The 25,894-nt window shown below is 41.4% G+C and overlaps 1 protein-coding gene across 2 annotated transcripts in view; it reads left to right on the forward strand.

The window, feature by feature from the left end:
- The window catches only part of USP13 (ubiquitin specific peptidase 13), a 131,874-nt gene that overhangs the window by 45,536 nt on the left and 60,444 nt on the right, over positions 1 to 25,894 (forward strand). For both annotated transcript variants that reach the window (XM_040251429.1, XM_040251437.1), the window contains exons 4-8: positions 269 to 390; positions 5,981 to 6,123; positions 10,181 to 10,365; positions 23,348 to 23,442; positions 24,518 to 24,705. In XM_040251429.1, the coding sequence (XP_040107363.1) occupies positions 269 to 390; positions 5,981 to 6,123; positions 10,181 to 10,365; positions 23,348 to 23,442; positions 24,518 to 24,705 (733 nt within the window). The remainder of the gene's footprint in view (positions 1 to 268; positions 391 to 5,980; positions 6,124 to 10,180; positions 10,366 to 23,347; positions 23,443 to 24,517; positions 24,706 to 25,894) is intronic.

A 25,894-nucleotide genomic window follows, 5' to 3' on the forward strand; every position in this document is an offset into this window, starting at 1 on the left:
TAAACATCTGTAAGAACTGAACATCTAGTGCAAATGAATGCTTTAAGTATAAAGCTTTATGATGTGACTCAGCCTTCTTTGTCCATCTGTTCCTAGTAGATAAGTGTGTACCACTTAGGGAGAATGGAAAGGCCTCCCAGTCCTGGCTTGGGGCAGGTGAATGGCTGGATTGCCAGCCCTGTGAGCTTCTGGCTTTCCCAGTGAGTGCTGCCTTGGTGTGCTGTATTCTTTCTTCACTTCTTGTTCTTTGTTTTTGTTTTCTCCTCAGATCTAGATACTGATGACGATTTAAATAGCGACGATTATGAATATGAAGATGAAGCCAAACTTGTTATATTCCCAGACCACTATGAAATAGCCCTACCAAATATTGAGGAGTTACCAGCCCTGGTCAGTGAGTGTGCACGGCTGCTAGCTAGATGCGCGTGACTCTCTGCGTCAGGTGTGTGTGCTGGGTGGTGGGGAAGGCAGGGTGAGTGAGAGAGGAAGAGGAGAATGAGCAGAAACAGGAGCAGATTGCTCCTTGTCTGCAAGAGGGCCCTGCAGGGTCCTTTGCAGGAACACTGGGCCACATGCCCTCTGCTGCTGCTGGCTGGCCTCCTCCGCGTGGGCTGGCTTCTTGTTACCTGTGAATCACAGTCTCGTGCTTAGATTTTCAAACTGTGTCCCTGAGACGTGCAGGAGAGGGACTGCCTCCCCTTTGGAGGGACGCCTACAATGTTTCTCTCTTCTGCATGTTGGCCTTCCATGTATAATTTTGTTTGGGAAACATAAAAGTTCCACTGAGAAACAATAGCAACATGAGTTTGAAAATAACCAAGTATTTAGAAATCACAGGTGTCCAGGAGCTTTGTGGGAGTGTATTCTTTTAGGACAGAGATCGCTTGCTAGATTTTAGAATTTAGATTTAGTGGTGAGTTTTTTTCCCCTTTCTTTCTTTTTTGTGAAGCAGCTTTCATCTTCCTGGACAACTTAAAGGTGAGGGCGGGGTGGTGGTGGTGGTGGTGGTGTGATGAAGCCAGTTTCTGTTTTACTTTGATTCATGAATTCTGTGGGGCCCAGACTATTTTCCTACTCTTCCCTCATTTCCTGTTGTCTCCATGGCCTCATCCTTTTTTTTTTCTTTTCCTTTCTTTTCCTCTCTTCTACTCTGTTGCGTCCTGACTTCTCAGAGTCTGGCCACAGATAGCAGAGTTAGACATTCCAGCTCATTTTTTCCCTCCTCAGGGTTTGCTGAAACCAAAGCTAAATCTCTAGGCCCCCGATTCTTCCAAATGTTGTGTGACTCTGTCTATAGCCTCCTCCCTGCTCACGTGCCCCTGCCAAGTGGGCATATTTGTGCTCGGGGTTCCCATGGCATTAGGGGTGAGGTTTCCACCATTCAGCCAATTTTGCCTCTGATCTACTTTATACCTAAACATAAGACCACAGAATTGAAACATTTGTCTATTTAGCTATGATAGCTCTTTCCTCTAATTATTTGATCTAGCATATCCTTTTTATTATAATAGTGCCAAGTGCATAGCTTTTAGCAATGTGTACAGAATTTAATTACCTCTACTTACTGCAGTTCCCTGTATCTATTCATGTGGCATTTAGCAAGGGCAAAATATATGATAGACAAAATGGTCTTACCATTAACTGATATTATATACTAAAGTTTATATCTCTATAAAACTAGGAGTTCTCACTGCTCTTGTTTAATATAACTCTTGAGTCTGTTATCAAAAAAGAAGCAGCACATTGTGAATGAATGTCATGAGGGATGATTTTTCTTTCACTTGCTTATGAAAAGAAGTCTTCATGTGAGAAAAGTTAAGAGAGCCTTTAAGTACTTTTAATTATTCTCTATATGCAGAACATAATTCCAAGTGTGAATGCTTTTATAGAGAGGTGAAGTGTCACAGAAATCTGAATCTAGCAATATATATTATAATTTCTAATAGAGTCTTTTAGAATTAAGAAATGCTTTAGGAATTAAAAAGAGAATTGTTTGGAAGGTAAGGTAGGAGATAGAAGAAGAAGCCTGGATTTATCTGATGGTAACTGGTTTTATCTATATAATAGATGCTCATTACTATAATTTCTTTTCATGCTTTTGCTTCATTTTTGGTATTTGATAATTCTCTTTTTAAGTTTTTAAGTACCCCAAATTATTGAACTTCAAGTTACCCAACCAGGTCTTCTGTCATCTCTTGGATTTCTCAGCACAAAAAAATTCAGTTTCAGATAGGTACTCTGTAGATTCTACCATAAAGCTGAACTACCTCTTAGTGATACAGGGATCACAGAGAGATGGCGTCTGAGACTCAGTAGGGATCTTAGCGCCTAAGATCTAATGCCTCATTTTAGACTCAGGAGCTCAAGCAGTGGTGTGCTTGTAGTTGGTTAGCAACCAGCTCCCTGCGCTGTAGTGGTTGCTGATTTCAGTGGTGTAAATACTCCCACCGTGGCTGATTCCAGGCTAACATGTCACCAATGCAGTGTTGGGAAGAGATGTGTAGTGGGACACCATCACCTATGGTTTCCACTGCTTACATAACATGAATATAAGTGACTTCCAAAGCATATAGATTAGATATAAAGGTAGAGTAACACAGCTATGGAGTGAAGAGTTTTAAACATTTTTTTGCCTTTAAAAAATATATTTATTTGTGAGCCTGTAGAATTTAATTTTTAATAACAGCTATGCTTACGATCTTATTTGAGAATTTCTTAAAATTTAGCAATCAATTCTGTGAGCCAGTTTGAGCCAATTCTAGAACACCCCTGAACTTGAGATAATTCATAGTATAATGTAGGATAATGGATCCTGACTTTCAATTGTGATCCATAAAAAGAGTCTCTAAGTGATTTTAGATGGTATTCTGAAAACACTAGGTCAATGTTTTATAGTGTCCCAGACGATTAAGGAAATTTTGTCGAGTGTCACCAGGAAAGAATCTCGAAGAAAAGAGAGAATATTACATCCAAATCATTGTGCATTACAAACCAGAACACTTAAAGATCTAATAGGGTGGAGAAGATTCAGAAGAGGACAGGGAGGGTTCAAGGTAGTCAGTGAAATAGGAGGGAGATTATAACAGGCCAGAGTAAAAAGATGAGGATTTGTAGCCAGGAGTGCTAAGGCAGCATGGCCCGAACACATTGCATCAGGAAGGAGCTCATGGTGAGCTCAACCTTGTTTTCTAGGGACATTACTGGAAGGGAATGGAAGATGATTTTTGATAATTGAAAGGAAGCACTAATTATATAACACTGCTTGTGGGAGATGAATGGGAATATTTTTGGAAAACATTGAGAGAGGGGCAAGATAGGGAAAGGGGATTAAGAGGTATACACTACTAGGTATAAAAGAAATAAGATAGGATATGATGTACAGCACAGGGAATATAACCAGTTATTTTATAATAATGTTAAATAGAGTATATGTTCAGAGAAGGCAGTGGCACCCCACTCCAGTACTCTTGCCTGGAAAATCCCATGTGCGGAGGAGCCTGGTAGGCTGCAGCCCATGGGGTCTCGAAGAGTCAGACACGACTGAGCGACTTCACTTTCACTTTTCACTTTCATGCATTGGAGAAGGAAATGGCAACCCACTCCAGTGTTCTTGCCTGGAGAGTCCCATTGACAACGGAGCCTGGTGGGCTGCGGTCTATGGGGTCTCACAGAGTTGGACAGGACTGAAGCGACTTAGCAGCAGCAGCAGCAGCAGTGTATATGTTACAAAATATCAGATTACTGTGTTGTACACCTGAAACTAATATAACATTGTAAATCAATTATGACAAAAACTTCTATCAAATAAACAGTCCTCCTCCCCGCCAAAAAAAAAGAAGAGGTTTAAATATATTTATGAATGCCTGATTGCCTGATCTGTAATGGAGTGTAAGTTTCTTTCTTGTAATGGAATGTAAGCTTTTTGAGGGCAGGAGCCTTTTCCTTCTCCTGACTGTGCCTAGCCCAGTGGTGTCAAAAGCTGGAGAAGGATGGGCTCTAATGTTCATAGGAGATCACTGCCTGCTGGGCAGAGAAGAGGGAGCAAGAGTGGGAGAAAGAAGACCTTAAGGTGGCTGTTGTGTGGCTGGAATGATGGTTGGGACTAAGATGGGTGTGACCGAAATTAAGAGGTAGATTGCAAATAGATTGTGGATGTAGGACTGGTAGGAATTGCTTATGGCCTGGGTGGGTGTGGGATGGCACCTGAGGCCTCTATTATCTCTTTTTTTTCCTTGTAGTTGTTTACTTTATGTTTTTATTGGAGCATAGTTACTTTACAATGTGTTAGTTTCTGCTGTACAATGAAGTGAATCAGTTGTATGTGTGTGTGTATCTATCTCTACTCTTTAGATTTATTTCCCATTTGGTGGTGATGGTGGTTTAGTCACTAAGTCAGATCCAACTCTTCTTGACCTCATAGACTGTAGCCTACCAGGTTCCTCTGTCCATAGGATTTCCCAGGCAAGAATACTGAAGTGCGTGGCCATTCCCTTCTCCAGGGCATCTTTCTGACCCAGGGATCAAACCCTGGTATCCTACACTGCAGGCAGATTCTTAACCAAGTGAGCCAGCAGGGAACCATAGAGTATGCCTCTTAATCTGTTCTGGGGTCAGTTGTTGGTGCTACCCAGAGGAAAACATTCTGTATGAAATTCAGCTAATTGTGCAGGAGGATAGTGATGTAGAATATGCATTTTTGTTAAAAAATTTAAAAACAATTGAATGGCTTTTATTATATTCAGAATTGGGCATCAGTCATGACTATCTCATTTTAGAATATTTTTATTATCCCACAGCCATCACCTACCCCTCCGCCTCTTATCCCCCTAGCCTCTGGCTATCACTAATCTGCTTTCTGTCTTTATGGATTTGCCTATTTTGTCCATTCTATATAAAAGGAATCATGGTTCTTTGTGGCTGGCTTCTTTTAACTTAGCATACATTTTCAAGGTCCATCTAGGTTGTAGCATGTATCGGTACTTCATTCCTTTTTATCGCTGATAACAGTTCTTATATCAAAATACAATACTTTATCCATTTATCATTAATGGACATTTGGGTTATTTCTACTTTTGGCTGTTATAAATAATGCTTCTGTGAACATTTGTTGATAAGTTTTTGTGTAGACTTATATTTTTATTTATTAATACTTTGGGTATATACCTCGGAATGGAATTGCAGGGTCGTATGGTAGTTCTGTTTAACCATTTGAGGACCTGCCAAATTATTTTCCGAAGTGGCTGTGCCATTTTACATTCTCATCAGAATATGTTTTTAAAGAGAGCTAGAAATATCTTACAGCATTAAGCAAATAGTGAATAGTTGTGAGAGGCCTGTGTCCAGGATCAATGGGGTTTGGGAGAAAGTAGAGAGTCTGCCCTCCCTGGTGGTTAGTTGGTGCCAAGCTGGACATCACAGATTTGCTCATAATGGCTGGTCTGGCACAGAACATCTAGGCATGTCCCCATCCAAGGTCACATTTGCACCAGATTAGGAAACGGAGCCATGCTGCTTGCATTCCATTCAAGTGCCCTTGACCACGTGTCATTGTGTGATGAGTTAAGGATATTGGATATCTTGGTGTAAATTTGTTAGGAGTAAAACATACCATTTGGGTAAATCCTAGATATTCCTGTTGCTAATTTCACCCTTGTAAATTGTTCACCTTATAATTTTCACTCCACTTGCTAAGAGACAGAAATTGTTAAATCTGACTTTTATGCTTGGATTTACAAACTGGATTTAGTTCTTTGCTATCTTGTGTCATTGTTAATACTGCAAATTCCAAGCCAGGACAAAACCTAACTAGACCCAGGAGGGAAGTGCTAGAGTCAGGAAACTAGCATCTTGCTCTCATTGTAACTAAGCTGTTTGAATTTTCTTGACTTAAGTTGTATTTATTAATAAACTTTAAGATTCATTTTACAAAAGTTGCTGTTCTCAAACTGTTTTATGTATTATATCTGCATTTGTCTTATAGGTAACAATTGCTTGTGATGCAGTTCTCAGCTCAAAATCTCCATACAGAAAGCAGGACCCAGATACATGGGAGAATGAATTGCCAGTGTCGAAATATGCCAATAACCTCACCCAGTTGGACAATGGAGTCAGAATTCCTCCAAGGTGAGAGTCAGCAAAATGGAACTTTACTGCCTAACACTGGCCAAAGGATTTTTCTACCTCTCCACTGAATTAGCAGTTATATATGTTCTTATCAGTTGCCTTTTATAAAAATAATCTCAAAAATTCTCTCTGGAATTGCCTGTACCTTTGTTGTAGACCGTGGCCAGTCCCCACCCCGGAGCTGAGCCCATCCCCAACCTAAGGCATCTGATTGATTGCAGACACCTGCAGCTCTTTCTTAGGGGCTTTCTCTATCTGCTGGAGCCAGGTTGGCTGGTGCGTGGGACAGTCAGAAATGCTGTGGAGTCATGCACCCTCCTGTCCTCCTGGAACAGACGCCAACCAGAGGCTGTGGAGTGGAAGGATGAATACCTAGACCCCCACCCTCAAGTGGGGTAATCGTCTCCTGGAGTTCTGCAGCTGGTCTGAGCCCCACTGGCCCAGGGGGTCATCTGCTTGTTGACAGTCTCAGGCCTGGCTGCCTACCCTTTCAGTCTCTCTTCCCTCAACTCCCCTAGGGTGCTTCCTGGGATCACCTCCCTGACAAGCCATTTGCATTCAGATCATTGTCTACCTCTAGGGGGACCCAGCTACAAAGACTTAGAACAGTCTTTGGTTATCACCTTTTGGCTGGAATGCTCTTTAGGCTTCATTGGCACCTCCTGTAATCAGGGGCAGGTGTCTTTGCAGAAGCAAGAGCTAGAGGGAAAGAGCAGGTGGATTCAGAATGTGTCCTATCTGTTTGGACCCTGGCTGTGCTGCCTTCTGTTCTGTGTGGTCTTAGGGAAGGCTCTGTACCCTCTGTTGTTCTCTTTATTAGTGGGGATGGTAATAATGTTGAAGAGTGTTTATTAGAATTGCATGGTAAGACTTCTGAAAAGCCCTTGCCCCATACCTGGCATTTAACCTTCATTTAAATTGTTAATGCAAAGAAAGGAAAACAATAGAAAGGGAAAGACTACAGATCTCTTCAAGAGATTTGGAGAGATCCAGGGTACATTTCATGCAAGGATGGACACGATGAAGGACAGAAACAGTAAGGACCTAACAGAAGCAGAAAAGATTAAGAAGAGATGGCAAGAATACACAGAAGAAGTATACAAAAAAGTCTTAATGACTCGAATCATCACAGTGATGTGGTCACTCACCTGGAGCTAGACATCCTGGAGTATGAAGTCAAGTGGGCCTTAGGAAGCATTACTAGGAATGAAACTAGTGGAGTTGACAGAATTTCAGCTCAGCTATTTCAAATCCTAAGAGATGCTGCTGTTAAAGTGCTGCACTCAATATGTCAGCAAATTTGGAAAACTCAGCAATGGCCACAGGACTGGAGAAAGTCAGTTTTCATTCCAGTCCCAAAGAAGGGCAATGCCAAAGTACGTTCAAGCTACTGTACAATTGTGCTCATCTCACGTGCTAGCAAGGTTATGCTCAAAATCCTTCAAGCTAGGCTTCATTAGCACGTGAACCAAGGACTTCCAGATGTACAAGCTGGGTTTTGAAGAGACAGAGTAATCAGAGATCAAATTGCCAACATCTGTTGGATCATAGTAAAAAGAAAGAGAATTCCAGAAAATCATCTGCTTCATTGACTTTGTGAAAGCCTTTGACCTTGTGGATCACAACGAACTGTGGAAAATTCTTTTTTTTTTTTTTTAATTTATTTATTTATTTTTAATTTTTACTTTACAATTCTGTATTGGTTTTGGCATAGATTGACATGAATCCACCACAGGTGTACATGCGTTCCCAAACCAGACCACCTTACCTGCCTCCTGAGAAATCTGTATGCAGGTCACAAAGCAACAGTTAGAACTGGACATGGAACAATGGACTGGTTCAAAATCGGGAAAGGAGTACATCAAGGCTGTATATTGTCACCCTGCTTATTTAACTTATATGCAGAGTACATCATGAGAAACGCTGAACTGGAGGAAACACAAGCTGGAATCAAGATTGGCGGGAGAAATATCAATAACCTCAGATATGCAGATGACACCACCCTTATGACAGAAAGTGAAGAGGAACTAAAAACCCTCTTGATGAAAGTGAAAGAGGAGAGCGAAAAAGTTGGCTTAAAGCTCAACATTCAGAAAACGAAGATCATGGCATCCAGTCCCATCACTTCATGGGAAATAGATGGAGAAACAGTGGAAACTGTCAGACTTTATTTTTGGGGGCTCCAAAATCACTGCAGATGGTGACTGCAGCCATGAAATTAAAAGACACTTACTCCTTGGAAGAAAAGTTATGACCAACCTAGATAGTATATTCAAGAGCAGAGACATTACTTTGCCAACTAAGGTCCGTCTAGTCAAGGCTATGGTTTTTCCTGTGGTCATGTATGGATGTGAGAGTTGGACTGTGAGGAAGGCTGAGCACCGAAGAATTGATGCTTTTGAACTGTGGTGTTGGAGAAGACTCTTGAGAGTTCCTTGGACCGCAAGGAGATCCAACCAGTCCATTCTGAAGGAGATCAATCCTGGGATATCTTTGGAAGGAATGATGCTAAAGCTGAAGCTCCAGTACTTTGGCCACCTCATGCAAAGAGTTGACTCACTGGAAAAGACTCTGATGCTGGGAGGGATTGGGGGCAGGAGGAGAAGGGGACGACAGAGGATGAGATGGCTGGTTGGCATCACAGACTCGATGGACATGAGTCTGGGTGAACTCCGGGAGATGGTGATGGACAGGGAGGCCTGGCGTGCTACGATTCAAGGGGTCGCAAAGTGTCGGACATGACTGAGTGACTGAACTGAACTGAAGGAGTAATATTGTCATCCTACTTATTTAACTTGTATGCAGAGTGCATCATGTGAAATGCCAGACTGGATGAAGTACAAGCTGGAATCAAGATTGCCAGGAGAAATATCAATAACCTCAGATATGCAGATGACACCACCCTTATGGCAGAAAGCGAAGAGGAACTTAGCCTCTTGAAGATGGTGAAAGAGAAGGGTGAAAAAGCTGGCTTGAAACAACATTAAACAAACTAAGATCATGGCATCCGGTCCCATTACTTCATGACAAATGGAAGGGGAAAAAGTGGAAACAGTGACATTTTCTTTTCTTGGGCTCCAAAATCTGCAGATGGTGACTGCAGCCATGAAATTAAAAGACACTTGCTCCTTGGAAGAAAAGTTATGACAAGCTTAGAAAGCATATTAAAAAGTAAAGACATCATTTTGCCAACAAATGTCCATATAGTCAAAGCTATAATCATGTACAGATGTGAGACTTGGATCATAAAGAAGGCTGAGTGCCAAAGAATTGATGCTTTTGACCTGTGGTGCTGCAGAAGATTCTTCAGAGTCCTTTGGACTGCAAGGAGACCAATGCAGTCAATCCTCAAGGAAATTAACCCTGAGTATTCATTGGAAGGACTGATGCTGAAGCTCCAATCTTTGGCCACCTAATGTGAAGAGTTGACTCATTGGAAAAGACCTTGAGGCTGGGATAGATTGAAGGCAAAAGGAGAACAGGGGCACAGAGGATGAGATGGTTAGATAGCATCACCAACTCAATGAACATGAATTTGAGCAAACTCTGGGAGACAGTGGTGGATAAAGGAGCCTGGCATGCTACACCCATGAGGTCACAAAGCGTTGGACACGACCTAGAGACTGAATAATAACAACAACAACGAAGTGTTTTCCTTTCTACTTAGACTGTCAGTGTAGTAGAGTTTTGTTTAAACTAGTAGTGAAGCATTACTACTAGTGGTTAATGCTTTAGAACCTCAGTTGTTTATACACATGGGATCTTTCATAGTTTAAACTCACTCAGGCTTTACTGTCTCTCACGTAAGGAATTTGGAGGAAATGACCTCTCTTCCTACCCTCAGGTTCTGTGTCAGTTTTCTCAGGTAAAAGAGCTCTCTTGGAGGACCTGGCCCCCGCATGAGTGCTCCTTCTGCTCTGGAATGGGTCTCTGTTATTCCACTGACCGTCTCCTGTGACCACTCCAGCCCCCAGCTTGAGACACCCTTTTTTCTTAGATGTTTTCTCATCATGCCTTGTGCTGTGGTTGTGCTAACTGTCCTCTGATGACTTCACAGTGGTTGGAAGTGTGCCAGGTGTGACCTTCGCGAGAACCTCTGGCTGAACCTGACTGATGGCTCCGTGCTGTGTGGGAAGTGGTTCTTTGACAGCTCCGGGGGCAACGGGCATGCGTTGGAACATTACAGAGACACAGGCTACCCTCTCGCTGTAAAACTGGGGACCATCACTCCGGATGGGGCTGGTGAGTGTGCCTTTACCAACTCAGGCACCTGCACTGGCTCCCTTTTGGATTAACCAGTGCCTTCATCTCTGGGACTGGAGGCCATAAGCTCTGGACTAAGATAGCCCAGGCATGAATCCTGATTCTACCTCTTATTAGCTGTGAGATCTTGGGTCAGCCTCCGGTTCCTCATCTTGAGGATAATCATGGTATCTCCCTCCTAGGTTTGTCAAGGTGCATAAGCATTTAGCTCGGTGCCCACAGTAGAGTCTTGGTAAAAGTATTTTGCTTTTGTATCTTTCTGTATATCCCTTGGATAATGGCTCAGCGGGAAAGAATCCACCTGTCAGTGCAGGAAATGCAGGTTTGATCGCTGGGTCAGGAAGATCCCCTGGAGAAGGAAATGGCAACCCACTCCAGTATTCTTACCTGGGAAATCCCACGGACAGAGGAGTCTGGTGGGCTCCACTCCACGGGGTCACAAAAGAGTTGGACACGACTGAGCAACCAAAAAACAAAGAGGACGGAAGGAGAAATCAGGACTTGTGAAGAAAGTGTGCATAATCCAACTCACCATTAGAGCAGTAGGGGTTCGAAAGCCTGGAGTCCACTGGGGGGTTAGTGTCATGATGGAGCAGATGGTTGTTCAAGATCCTGGGTGTTCAGACCCCTTGACACCAGTGGGCAGTGATTGTGTCCAGTGTAGCAAAGGGTCACAGGTGGTGACTGCCGATCCTCTTTGTGTTCCCCCACTGTACGTTAGCTTTTAGCCATGTTTGTACAGTTGATTCCTTCCACCACTGGGTGAGGGAACAGAAAACTTATATCAAGATTGATAATGAGAAAATTAAATACTGAGCTGCGGTCATAAGAACCCATCATCTCAGTGTCACTGACAACGTTTATGAAGCACCGACCTGGACCCATACTCAGGTCAGTCTTCTCCATCTCACCAGGTGTGAAGTCTCTATTTCTTCTCTACTTTAAGGTAGAATGATTTTTTTTAAGGACAAATATAGACATTTGTCTTTTCTTCTCTGTTACCTTTCTCTGACTGAATTTTGTTTGTTGTTGTTTTTAGTTGTGTCTCTTTGCCACCCCATGGACTGTAGCCCGCCAGTTGGATTTGGGGTGACATTGCTCTGTTGAATGACTGGTGTACGTGGTAATCATCACAGTCCTTGTAGGGCCTCCAGAGAGAAGGGTACATAGGTATTCTATTGGGTACAGTTGTAAGGGGAGGATAATTCAGATGTTTCCTCTTTAGTGCTATTTTAAAGATGCAGGGCCTTTTTAAAAAATTGAAGTATAGTTGATTTACAGTGTTCGTTTCGGGTATACAGCAAAGTGATTCGTTTTTTTTTCAGATTCTTTTTGAGATTCTTTTCTACTGTAGGTTATTATAATACATTGAATATAGTTCCCTGCACTGTACCGTGGTCTTTGTTGCTGATCTATTTTATATATAGTAGATTGTCTCTGTTAATCCCAAACTTGTATCTGCTAATGAAAGCAAACTTTGGTAACCATAAATTTGTTTTCTATGTCTGTGAGTATGTTTCTGTTTGGAAATAAGTTCATTTGTATCATCTTTTTAGATTCCACATGCAATGATATATGATGTTTGTCTTCCTCTTTCTGGCTTACTTGACTTGGAATGGTAATCTCTAGGTCCATCCCTGTCGTTGCAGATGGCAATATTTCATTCTTTTTATGGTGAAGTTATATTATGTAGTGCTTTGAGACCAGTTATTAGAAGTCCAGCTCTCAGAACATCCTGTTCAAGACTAAAATTACTTATGTATGGGACTTTGTTCTAAAATTTCAGTTGAGCTCTGTCTTATTCATCTTTGAGTTCCATACAAAATCTTATACTAGGCATGGATACTTTGGTTAAGTGAACCAACTAGTCTGCTGCTGCTGCTAAGTCGCTTCAGTCGTGTCCGACTCTGTGCGACCCCATGGACTGCAGCCTACCAGGTTCCTCCGTCCATAGGATTTTCCAGGCGAGAATACTGGAGTGGGTTGCCATTGCCTTCTCCTATTTAAATAATTTTTAATTTAAATAATTAAATAATTCTCCAATTTAAATATTTGTATTCTATTTAGATATATGCTAATAATAAAGGCAAGGATTAATTCTATTCTCTAAGTGTCTTTAATTTTCCAGTAGCCTTTTTTTTTTTTAAAGCATGAAACTTATTTTCAAACTGTGATTTAGAGTTCATCCAAAGTTTCTTTCGTTTAACCTGAGACAGGAAGGTTTTTTATTAGCCCTTTGATAATATGGGAAGCAGATGTTCAGTGTAACATATTTAGAAAGCAGAGAAAAATTTAGAGAAATAAAAATCAAAATCGGGAGTTTTAAAAATGAAAATCAGGAGCAATACCACTCCCCACACAAACCGCTCTGCTTCTAATAATTTGAGTGTTTCCTTTCAGTCTTTTTTCTTTTGTAAAGGCTTGATCAGTTCTCATACAAATACACATACATAGCCTGCATTTTTACAAAAATTGAATCACACTGTATAAAGTTTTATTCCCTATTTTCTCTATTTAACATTATATTTTCTATGTCATTAAACATTCTTCAGTATCCCCTGTTAGTTCCACACATCATTTCACTGTTCCCCTGTTCAGTTTAGTTCAGTAGCTCAGTTGTGTCTGGCTCTTTGCGACCCCATGGACTGCAGACACCAGGCTTCCCTGTCCATCACCAAGCTTGCTCAAACTCAGGTCCATCAAGTCGATGATGTCATCCAACCATCTCATCCTCTGTCATCCCCTTCTCCTTCTGGCTTCAATCTTTCCCAGCATCAGGGTCTTTTCCAATGAGTCAATTCTTCACATCAGGTGGCCAAAGTATTGGAGTTTCAACTTCAGCATCAGTCCTTCCAATGAATATTCAGGACTGATTTCCTTTAGATTGACTGGTTTGATCTCCTTGCAAGTCCAAGGGACTCTCAAGAGTCTTCTCCAACACCACAGTTCAAAAGCATCAATGAATGTTTTCCTGTGAGATGTTACCGTTTTGCTTTTCTGATGAACATCTTTGTATACATGCAAGTCTTTGGGTGTTTGTCTAATGATTTTTTCTTTTAAGTACAGATTCCTGTGAACAAAGGGTTGAACCTTTAAATTTATTTTCAGTTGCCGAGTTTCTCTTTTAAACAACTGTAGTAATTCATACGCCCACAAGAAATGTATGAGAATACCTATTCCAACAAATCTGACAACTTTTCGTATTCAGAATATTTAAAAATCTTGGCTAATCTGTTATCTTGTTTCAACTTGCTTTATAGTGAGGCTGAACTTTTTCATAGTATTCTTGGCTATTTGTAGTTCTTTTTCTGAATTTCTTAGGGTGATTTTCTAGTAGGTGTAGGTGTTTTCCTTACTGGCTTTTAAAAACTTCTTAACCATTAAGAATATTAACCCATTATCTGCCATAATTAAGTTTTTGTTTTTCTTGTAGGGGAGGGTGAACTTTCAATATTTTCCTTATCATGTAATTGAGAGTATTTGAATAAATGCTACTTTTCAACCACAGAAAACATTAAACATTGGCAAAAACAGTGTGAAACATTCAGCTATGATGAAGTTTCTTGAATTCACTTAGCTGAGAAAATGTTCAGTTTTTGAAAATAGATCAGGATTTGATTCCTATTTATCTTATGCGGAGTTGGTTTTAATGCAAATAATCATTTTCAGTCTAATTATCATATTAGTTTATTTGTTGTTGTTGCTGCTGTTGTTCAGTCGCCAAGTTGTGTCTGACTATTTGCAACCCTATGGATTGTTGCACGCCAGGCTTCCCTGTCCTCCACTATCTCCTGAAGTTTGCCCAAGATATTAGTTTATGGGATATATCAATTCTATTTTTGTATCTTTTAAATCTGTTTAATAGATTGCTGCTGCTGCTGCTAAGTCGCTTGCTTCAGTCGTGTCCGACTCTGTGCGACGCAGACGGCACGGCAGCCCACCAGGCTCCCCTATCCCTGGGATTCTCCAGGCAAGAACACTGGAGTGGGTTGCCATTTCCTTCTCCAATACATGAAAGTGAAAAGTGAAAGTGAAGTTGCTCAGTCGTGCCCGACTCTTAGCTAGGTGTAGCTTAATATTTATTTAAAAACCAAATAAATTAATGAAAACGTGAAGTTTCTTTAAATGTCCGATGATGGGCTTTATGGATATTGAGGCCCAGGAAGGCAGGGTTTCCTCTGTCCGGGGCAGGGTGGCTGCCTCCTTATGAAGGTACTCCTGTTGATAGCCCATCTTCCATACTCGATAGGCTCACTGAGGAGCTAATTCAACTCTCAAGAGCCAGAATCTTAAAGTCAGGGAGTTTATTTTTTACTTTCTAATGAGAACCACAACTGCCTTTAAGTGGGATGTTTATGTCAACTTGACCAGTACATTCCTTCCCTGTGGGAAGCTGAAGTATATTTAGACTATTGCTTAGTGAACATGGAATCCAAGCAGGTTGTGAACTCAGATACTTAATGGTGGTATGATCCAGTCATCCTGGTTTCCTTCTCCCCAACAAGGATATACCTGTTCAGTGAGAAACTCCTACTCATCTTGACATCTCAGTCTAGAATTAGTTCTTCCAGGAAGCCCTGATCCCCCAGTCATGGCCATTGTGGTGGCTGGGTAATAAAAGTAGGCCCCCTATCAAATTCCAATCTGGTTCCATGGGTACAGCAGCAAACAAAATAAGAAACAGATCACCATACAAACAAATGAAGAGCTCTCCTCTGTGGGAGGAGACATTCTTTGGCAGATTGAGGCTGAGGTTGGTGGGAAGGGAATGAAAAAGGTTGGAGGCAGGCGAGGGTGTTTTTTTCTCTCATCATGGAAATTAGTTTACCTAAGAAGAAGCCTCACAGCCTTGGTGATTGCAGGAGGGTCTTCTGAGATGGCCACAGTGAAACAAATCAGTGTCATTTTGGGGAGGAGGGAGGGCTCTGAAGAGCTCCAGTACCATAGTCCTTTCTGTCTCAGTGCAGACAAGAATTCAGTGAGAGCAAAGTGGTGGATAAGAAGTAATTTATTAGAGTAGGATACTTGTGAAACTTACAAGTGGGTGGGCAAGAAATGCTGTGTCCCAAGAACTTAGTGGGCTGCAGTTTTATAACCAAAGGAAAAGTGGGGAGGGAGAGAAGACCTTTGTCTTTCTTGAATAGATATCAAGTTTCCATCATCAGTTCCTCCCCCAGGTAGGGCTGGGAAGCTTACTTGTCCCTGTATGGTCAGGCCAGGATTGTCATATAGAATTTTGGAAAAATATTTTCAAGTTTTAGTACAATGAGGGTTTTTCATTTTGAAGTCACCTTTCCATAAATAATTGTTTTTGTGTGTGTGCACAGAACTTGTTCTAGGGATCATTAATTTACTGAGTTCACTGGGTAGGATTTTGGGACTCATGCCACCATTGTTTTATTGTTTTGGGGCATGTCCCTTGCTTCTGTTGCATGGGTTTTTTGGTAAGCAAGCCTGCTTGGTTTTGTGGTTAAGCAAACCTGCTTTCTTGAGTAATCATTAACTTATGGGGGTTTCCCATATTTTTTACTTACAATTCCCCAGTGGGACTAACTATTTAATCATCAATTTTGTCCCATCATTCTGTTCCTATCAGTGGCAGCTGTGAACTCACTTATCCCCCTGACTCTGCCCAGCTCAGCAGCATCTCAAGGTGGCTTTTCTTACTTGGTCATCTTCACCCCTGACCTGGGCATCAGTCCAAGGATTTGGAATCAAGGATTGACTACTTCATTTTAGTTTTGACCTGGCTTGTACCCCTCTGTGTGCTTCTTTGCTGCTCCACTGTGGCACTTTTCATAAGACAGCAGACCCTGAACAACAGTGTTGTTGTTCACTATCATATCTCTAGCATCCAGCAAAGTCCCTCACACATAGTGGGTGTCAGTAAGTATTTGTGGAGTAAACAGATGGAGGAAGGCAGACATACCAATAAAATTTGTTCCTCTGATTTACCCTTTTTTTCTTTTTCTTCTTCTTCATGTCTCTTTTACTGACATCTCTTTCCTCTTACTTGCTTTCGTTTCCTGACCACAGTCTAGATTCTGTTTGGTCTGGGATTTATGCTGTCTAAGGTGATAGTACACACCTCTGACCTCATTCATTTTGTGTTTGGCTTTCCAGGTCAATTGCTGGAGCATTCTCTTGCTTCTCTTCTTTTCCTGTCTGTGGAAGGTACTCTGTGGGCGCAAATATAAACTCATGGTGAAGAGAGACAGTTTGGGTGAACAGATCACACTTACTCTGGAGAGAACCTTTCCTCTGTGGCTTATGACTTGGTGTTTGACCAACAGTTCTGTTTTTCTCTCCATTTGAGTTGTGAGAACAGAGCAGTGAAGCCAGCTTCTATGGTTTCATTAGTCTTTTTAAAACACCAGAGCTTCCTGAAGTATGTCTTTACCTCTCTCTCCTTCTTATTTCCTGTGTGGGAATCTGCAGGCAAGATCTGGACTTCTGCCACTTTCTGGGGCCAAGAAAGAGAGCTGAAAGTCACATGAGTAAACCACAGCCAAGAAGACATCTGTGGAGGTCCGTTATACCAAACCAGCATTCTTATAAGACTATTTGAAATATTAACATTTCAACTTAAGAGGGCAGGGGCCTCGCTTATCTTATTTCTCATTGTATCCCCAGTATCCGTACATATTTGGTTTTCAGTACTTATTTGCTGACTATAGTGAATGAATGAATGAGTCAGTGAATCCATATGAGTGAACAAGGATGACCAGTGGTTCAGTTCAGTTCAGTTCAGTTCAGTCACTCAGTCGTGTCCGACTCTTTGCAACCCCATGAATCGCAGCACGCCAGGCATCCCTGTCCATCATCTCCCAGAGTTCACTCAAACTCACATCCATCGAGTCGGTGATGCCATCCAGCCATCTCATCCTCTGTTGCCCCCTTTTCCTCCCGCCCCCCAATCCCTCCCAGCATCAGAGTCTTTTCCAATGAGTCAACTCTTCGCCTGAGGTGGTCAAAGTACTGGAGTTTCAGCTTTAGCATCAGTCCTTCCAAAGAAATCCCAGGGCTGATCTCCTTCAGAATGGACTGGTTGGATCTCCTTGCAGTCCAAAGGACTCTCAAGAGTCTTCTCCAACACCACAGTTCAAAAGCATCAATTCTTCGGCGCTCAGCCTTTTTCACAGTCCAACTCTCACATCCATACATGACCACAGGAAAAACCATAGCCTTGACTAGATGGACCTTTGTTGGCAAAGTAATGTCTCTGCTTTTCAATATGCTATCTAGGTTGGTCATAACTTTTCTTCCAAGGAGTAAGTGTCTTTTAATTTCATGGCTGCAGTCACCATCTGCAATGATTTTGGAGCCCAGAAAAATAAAGTCTGACACTGTTTCCACTGTTTCCCCATCTATTTCCCATGAAGTGATGGGACCAGATGCCATGATCTTCATTTTCTGAATGTTGAGCTTTAAGCCAACTTTTTCACTCTCCTCTTTTACTTTCATCAAGAGGCTTTTTAGTTCCTCTTCACTTTCTGCCATAAGGGTGGTGGGTGTCATCTGCATATCTAAGGTTATTGATATTTCTCCCGCCAATCTTGATTCCAGCTTGTGCTTCTTCCAACCCAACGTTTCTCATGATGTACTCTGCATATAAATTAAATAAGCAGGGTGACAATATACAGCCTTGAGGTACTCCTATTCCTATTTGGAACCAGTCTGTTGTTCCATGTCCAGTTCTAGCTGTTGCTTCCTGACCTGCATATAGGTTTCTCAAGAGGCAGGTCAGGTGGTCTGGTATTTCCATCTCTTTCCGAATTTTCCACAGTTTATTGTGATCCACACAGTCAAAGGCTTTGGTATAGTCAATAAAGCAGAAATAGATGCTTTTCTGGAACTCTCTTGCTTTTTCGATGATCCCAGTGGTACACTACTTCTAATAGCATACTATCCTATAGAAATATTTGTAATATTTGTAATCTTTGGCAATTAGTTGTAAAACATTTTTTCAATCAAAATATAATAAATTTGGGAAAATATTAATAGAAAAACAATAAAAGAAAGAAACCTCATTAGAGATAAGAAATTTACCACTTTTATATATACTTCCTTACAGATTCTCAGTCTTGGTCTCAGTCTTAGGCTCCATCTTTATAAGTTTTATAAGTTTTCCTTCATTACTTTTGAAACTTAATACACATACTATTTTATTTATTTTTAAAAAAAATTTTATTGAAATAGAGTTGATTTACAATGTTGTGTTAGTATCTGCTGTTTAGCAGAATTTTTGCTTCAATTGTACATATATGTATATTGTTATTTTTTTCCATTATGGTTTATCACTGGATATTGATTATAGTTTCCTGAATGCACATACTATTTTCTAACATGCTTATCACATCAATTAATGCTGGAAAATTTTTTTTCCTTTAAATATTACCTTTATTCATTCATCGACTCATATGGGTCAAGGCTGGGTTGCAGATTGAAGTAAAAGTTACATATAGTAAGTGGAACCTTTTAAATATTTTAGGTAATGAATTTTTAAAATATATAGCTCCCTAATCATTACCTTCACTATAAAGACTGAACATTTCCATATCCTCACAAAATTTCTTTGTGATCTTTCTTATTCCTAGGCAGCCAGAGATCTTCTTTCTGTCATTTTAATTCAGTAAATTTTTTCTTAAATCTTTTTGCTTCTATGGATCTCTCTATGCTCTCCATGGCTTCATTGGTCATTTAACTTGAAACAATGACTGGTTTACTTCTAAAGTTAGGTGTAGTTACTCATGAAATTCTGCTTAGGCTATTCCTAGGAGGATCTTGCCTGGAGAATCCCAGGGACGGGGGAGCCTGGTGGGCTGCTGTCTGTGGGGTCACACAGAGTCAGACATAACTGAAGTGACTTAGCAGGAGGATCTTTCTATGAACTTCCTGTTTCTTAGCTTCTAGTTTTTAAGTCAAGGTTGGAGTTGGGGATATTAATACTTGTCAGGCTGTGCTTATTTGCTGCAGTAGTTTCTGAGTTAAGACTTGAGTTTGCTAAGCTGAAGATGGAGATAAAGTAAATTTCCTAATGAAAAATGTGTAAGGATTTTCAGTCCCCAAGTCTTCTTCAAATATTTTTTCTATGACTACGTGTCACTTATAAATTCTTCATGATTGCCAAGTTTAAGGATCACAGTTCAATTTTAGATCTCTTGTGCATTACTCACTAATCTGTTTTTGTCATTGGGGTAAGTAACTGTTGTGTCTGACTAAATCATGTCATATTTTGGGGGCAGTTAGTGACCGGAGATAGGAAATGTTAATTTCTCACACAGGCAGGAGGCTAATGGCTTAAGAACCATATAATTTTATGTGATTTTCACTTATTTCAAAATCCTAGACCAGTGCCAATGGTACATTTCTATCAATCTTGTAATTTTCTCTTGAGGCTCTGATAAGTAGAGGCTTAAAGTCTTTAAGTCTTCAAAACTATCTCACTGTTGTTCAGTCACTTAGTCGTGTCTGACTCTTTGTGACCCGATGGACTACAGCACACCAGGCTTCCTTGTCCTTCACCATCTTCCAGAGCTTGCTCAAACTCATGTCCATTGAGTTGGTGATGCCATCCAACCATCTCATCGTCTGTTGTCCCTTTTTCCTCCTGCCTTCAGTCTTTCCCAGCATCAGAGTCTTTTGTAATGAGTCAGCTCTTTGCATCAGGTGGCCAAAGTATTGGAGCTTCAGCATCAGTCCTTTCAGTGAATATTCAGGATTGATTTCCTTTAGGATCGACTGGTTGGATCTCCTTACAAGTCCAAGGGACTCTCAAGAGTCTTCTCCAACACCACAGTTCAAAAGAATTAATATTCTTTGGTGCTCAGCTTTCTTTATGTTCCAACTCTCACATCCATACATGATTACTGGAAAAACCATAACTTTGACTATAGGAAGCTTTGTTGGCCAAGTAATATCTCTGCTTTTTAATATGCTATCTGAGTTTGCCATAGCTTTTCTTCCAAGAAGCAAGCGTTGTTTAATTTCATGGCTGCAGTCACCATCTGCAGTGATTTTGAAGCTCAAGAAAATAAAGTCTGTCACTGTTTCCATTGTTTCCCCATGTTTGCCATGAAATGATGGGACCAGATGCCATGATCTTCATTTTTTGAATGTTGAGTTTTAAGCCAGCTTTTTCACTCTTCTCTTTCACTTTCATCAAGAGTCTCTTTAGTCTCTTTGCTTTCTGCCATAAGGGTGGTGTCATCTGCATATCTGAGGTTATTGATATTTCTCCCGGCAATCTTGATTCCAGCTTGTGTTTCTTCCAGTCCAGAGTTTCTCATGATGTACTCTGCATATAAGTTAAATAAGCAGGTGACAATATACAGCCTTGATGTACTCCTTTCCCAATTTGGAACCAGTCTGTTGTTCCATGTCCAGTTCTGTTGCTTCTTGAACTGCGTACAGGTTTCTCGGGAGGCAGGTAAAGTGAAAGTGAAAGCCGCTCAGTCGTGCCCGACTCTTTGCAACCCCATGAACTATACAGTCTTTGGAATTCTCCAGGCCTGAATACTGGAGTGGGTAGCGTTTCCCTTCTCCAGGGGATCTTTCCAACCCAGGGATTGAATCCAGGTCTCCCGCATTGCAGGTGGATTCTTTACCAACTGAGCTATCAGGGAAGCCCTAGGAGGCAGGTCAGGTGGTCTGATATTCCCATCTCTTGAAGAATTTTCCACAGTTTGTTGTGATCCACACTGTCAAAGGCTTTGGCATAGTCAATGAAGCAGAAGTAGATGTTTTTCTGGAACTATTTTGCTTTTTCTATGACCCAACCGATGTTGGAAATTTAATCTCTGGTTCCTCTGCCTTATCTAAATCCAGCTTGAACATCTGGAAATTCTCAGTTCGTCTACTGCTGAAGCCTTGCTTGGAGAATTTTGAGCATTACTTTGCTCTCATGTGAGATGAGTGCAGTTGTATGGTAGTTTGAACATTCTTTGTTCAACTAGAAATTCTCACTAGTTTAAATAATGACCAAATTTAAAGTGCATGGGAAGTGTCATTTCTACCTTCTAGCCAATATTTGAGTGGTACTTTACTGTCATGTGTCGTAGATTGAAGATATAGTTGATGTAGTTGTTTCAAGTTTTTAGTTCAAGGAACTTTTTTTTTTTTAATACTTAAACATTTGGGAAATTTTTTTCTTAATTAGCCTGGGGATTTTGTCTTTTGTGTTTACTTTTGAGTGCACTGAATTATATTTAGAAAAGAATATAGATGAAGGCTTCTATCCATAAGTTCAAATGGACACCTAGGGGAAGAGGTATAGAAGAGAAAGCTATACAATGTTTAATCTGTTAATAATAGAAAGACTTGACTTTTTTTTGGTGGCAGTGAGTCTCCATGTATCTGGGTTTGGGTCAGAGGGTCACCGTAGTTCTATATATCACTTTCTTTTTCTACTCCTGGTATTGTTCCAGAGAGCAGGCAACTCCTTGAACAATCTTTATCTTTTGCTGCTGTAAAGAATATCTTTATATCTGTTTTCACATTTTGTTTTTCCAATTTTAGAGTGAAGAAATTGTGGGTTTTTTGTTTTTGTTTTGTTTTTGTTTTTTTGGCTGAACCATGTGGGATCCTAGTTCCCCAGCCAGGGATTGGACCCGTGCCCCCTGCATTGAAAGGACAGAGTCTTAAACCACCGGACACCACCAAAGCCCCTAAATGTGTTTTTTGTCTCTCTCTTCCTGTTAAGGGCCTCGGATGGTGCCTCACTGAGTCTTGGTCTCCTAAGAGATCTGAGTAGAAAGGACTGGGCCAGGAGTCAGACTACTTGGGTTTGTGCTACATGTGGGGTTTGAGACAAATGATTTAACTTTTCTAAGTCTCGTTTCCTCTTGTGCAAAATGGGCCTCAAAATGTTTCCCTCTTCCCTGTCGCACTGCCGTGTGAGGACAGATAAGGCGGTGGTTTGGGTAGCTTTTGAAAGCGCTACACAGTGCTTCTCCAACTTTACTGTGTGCGTGGGGATCTTGTTAGAATGCAGGTTCTTGTTCAGTACGTCTGGGTTGAGTCCGAGATTCTGCGTTTCTAATGAGCTTTCAGGCATTGCTGCTGCTTTGGAATCATGCCCTACACTTGGAGAAGCTGGGTTCAGTCTGAAGCCTTATGTGGTCTGAACCCTTAGGTGGCAGATGAGGGTCCTGAGGAGAGAAGCGGCCCCCTTCAGCACACAGCTTCCCAACACCAGAGCCCTGTGAGTGGGTTACAGACAAGGCTGTCAACATGCTGATTTCTCGGGTCCTGGGCTCGGTGCCGCCTCCTGAGTTACCCCACTGTACCAGACGCACCATCATCTTCCATGTGCTGGGGGGTGGGCACGTTTGGGGTGCACTGCAGTCTTCAGAGACCTCTCACCAGCTCTCTGAGGTGTGGACGCTGGGGATGGGGGGACGAGGGGGCAGATGGAGGTGGAAGGTCCTGTGGTGGTAGCTCTGAGACTACAGAGGGTTCCATGGGCAGAATTTCGTTTTGTCCTGGACCTCACACCACAGTCCAGCCATTCAGACAGCCCGAGGTCCTGTGTTTCCTCTGTTCTTCACTGGTTCCCCCTGAGGGTGGCAGGCAGTGTCACCGTCTCCTCCCTCCCACTTCCCTCCTCCTGAACTTATAAACATGCCACTAGGGTTAGAACAGTCAGTGTTAGGCATTTATATTTGTCTAGTTTTAAATTATTTTAGCTTTAGACACTGTCCTCTTTTTCTTGTTTCAGAAATCCTTTATAAAATTACTTTCTGAAATGTCAAAAGGATTGATATATAGATACATTTACAAAAATACCCATTGATTATGCTTATTATCATCTATCTTCCCCCCAGTTGAAACTCACAAGAGTTTTTTGTTTGTTCATTGATGTATCCCAAGCCCAGTGCATAGGAGGAGCTTGGTGGGTGTGTGTTGAATATGGAATAACTTGATTGCAGATCTTAGTGCTTATTTTCTTTTCACCTTCTAGATGTTTATTCTTTCCAAGAAGAGGAAGCTGTTTTGGACCCTCATTTGGCCAAGCATTTAGCACATTTTGGAATTGACATGCTTCATATGCATGGGGTGAGAAAGGTCTCCTTTTGTCTCTATTCCCACCTTGCAGGGAAACTGTTTGGTTTATTTATATAATTCCTATCACATACATCTTCATTTTTATAGGTTTTAGGTTTTAATGTTTGCATTTACTTCTCAAACTTAATTAGCGTTTTCTTTTGGTTATCAGTTTACTTAGAGTTTTAAAATTTTATAATGAACATGGCATCTCATCAAGTACCATTTTGTTTTAGTTGGAGTTTACTTGCAAACTTTTTGTCTCCTTTGATGGAGAGTTGCATGAATCATTTTTTGCTCACTAAAGACAGATGGTATGGGGAGATGACCTTTAAAATGATTTGTGACCAACATCACTTTAATTAATTTCAGGAAGGGAAGGAGAACTTGTTGGGGGTGTGTGGAAAGAGTAAACCAGGAGATTATTTATTGTTGATGGAAACCCTGTGCCTCATTTTGTATTGTGTTTTCAGGCTGGGGTTGTGACTGTAATATTTGACCCTATGAGGAGCCGGTTAAACGTGCATGTTTTGCTTTGGCTCAGGCCATCTCCCTTTCCTCACGTTCTCCTTCTAATTCCTCTGTCTTGCTCATGTCACTTTTTAATTTATTTTCTCTGCTCTTCTTTAAACCTCCCTCCTACGTTGCGCTTCTCCTGAGCCCCATGGTTTTATTCCACTTTCCTCTCCACCTGTCTTGCTTTTTGTCTGCTGTGTTGTGTTGTATCTGCCTTCTTTTTTATTGATTCCTATTTGTCGTCTTCTTCCTCCTATCCCCTTTCCCCTTGGTCTTTGTCTCTTTTACTGTTAAATCTTTTAAGTGTGGTCATTTATTAAGTTATGGAAATCTATACCTAACATAAAACTTACTATTTTAATGATTTTTAAGCGTACAGTTTGGTGGCACAAAGTCCATTTGCCTTGGGCAACCATCACTATCTCAGTCGCTTTTAATGAGGTTGTTTATTTCTCTGTTTAACTGAGGGGAAAGGCAGAAACCTCTATTGCTGTTAGAAATAATTCGTGGGATGTGATCTTGGAATGACAGTCATCATCAAAGTTGTATTTCTTCACTGATCTTGCCCCAGACAGAGAATGGGCTCCAGGACAACGACATCAAGCCACGGGTCAGCGAGTGGGAGGTGATCCAGGAGACGGGGACAAAGCTGAAGCCCATGTACGGCCCAGGGTACACAGGGCTCAAGAACCTGGGCAATAGCTGCTATCTCAGCTCTGTGATGCAGGCCATCTTCAGCATCCCAGAATTCCAGAGAGCGTAAGTGTCCTGGGCAGACCTGGGCACACAGACTGCCCCCATCTCCTCTGTGCCTGCTCAGGCAGTGTGTACCAGGGAAGCCCTTCCTCACTGACTGTGGGACATTTCACCACGTTTGTGCTGTGACTTCCCGCATGAAGGCAGGTGAGAATGTTTGAAGTGTTATAGGGATTGCATGAGATAAGGAGAGGTTTGTAAATTGAAAAACCTCCTACAGGGATTTGTCACATTAATAATGGCTTCTGTTTTTAACCTGGAGAAGGAAATGGCAACCCACTCCAGTCCTCTTGCCTGGAAAATCCCATGGATGGAGGATCTTGGTAGGCTACAGTCCATGGGGTTGCAAAGAGTTGGGCACAACTGAGTCTTCACTTTCACTTTACTTTCTGTTTTTAAACCTGCAACCTCTATGCCAAAAATACTATAGTCATTAATCTTCACAGCAAACCTACCTCATCTCTCCCTCTACATGCAATAGGGGAGGTTCGCTGATCTCTTTGGGCAATGGTGAGTGAGTGGAGTTTCTTAGAGAATTTAGGTTTTTTGCTGCTCAAACTGTGGTTTGTAGATGGTGCTGGTCCTTGGACTGCTGAAAATGGACCTGTAATGGGATAGGTATGGCAACTGAGAGTGGGCATTGAGAAACTGTAGTATTTGACTTTGCCATTTTTTAATAAGTGGCATTTCGTTTTTCAAATACAGCTGACCCTTGAACAACTTGAGCATGAACTGCACAGGTCCACTTATATGTGGATTTTTTTTCAGTAAATACATATTACAGTACTGTTGGGTTGACCGAAATGTTCATTCGGGTTTTTCTAAACCATCTTATAGAAAAATCCTAATGAACTTTTTGCCAACCCAATACATGATTGGCTGTTGGTTGAAACCATGGTTGTGAAGGAACTGTGAATTCAAAGGATTGACTGTAAAGTTACGCATGGAATTCCAGTTGTGCCGAAGGTTGTTGCCTCTAACTCTCATGTTGTTCGGGGGTGAACCCTAATTTATTTTTATTGTATTTTTAAGGATTTCATCTATATGATTTGAAACCAACAAACAAGCTGGCCCTTCACCATAGGTAACTGGGAGGCATTGATTGAGGGCAACTCCTAACTATGCCTGTACAGGCTGCCTGCTTTCTCCCTCGGCCAGGGAGTGAGAAGGGCTGCGTCTCTGGGCGTTTTCT

The sequence above is a fragment of the Oryx dammah genome, unplaced genomic scaffold (genome assembly GCF_014754425.2).
Source record: "Oryx dammah isolate SB20612 unplaced genomic scaffold, SCBI_Odam_1.1 HiC_scaffold_2, whole genome shotgun sequence".
In the NCBI taxonomy this organism is placed as follows: domain Eukaryota; kingdom Metazoa; phylum Chordata; class Mammalia; order Artiodactyla; family Bovidae; genus Oryx; species Oryx dammah.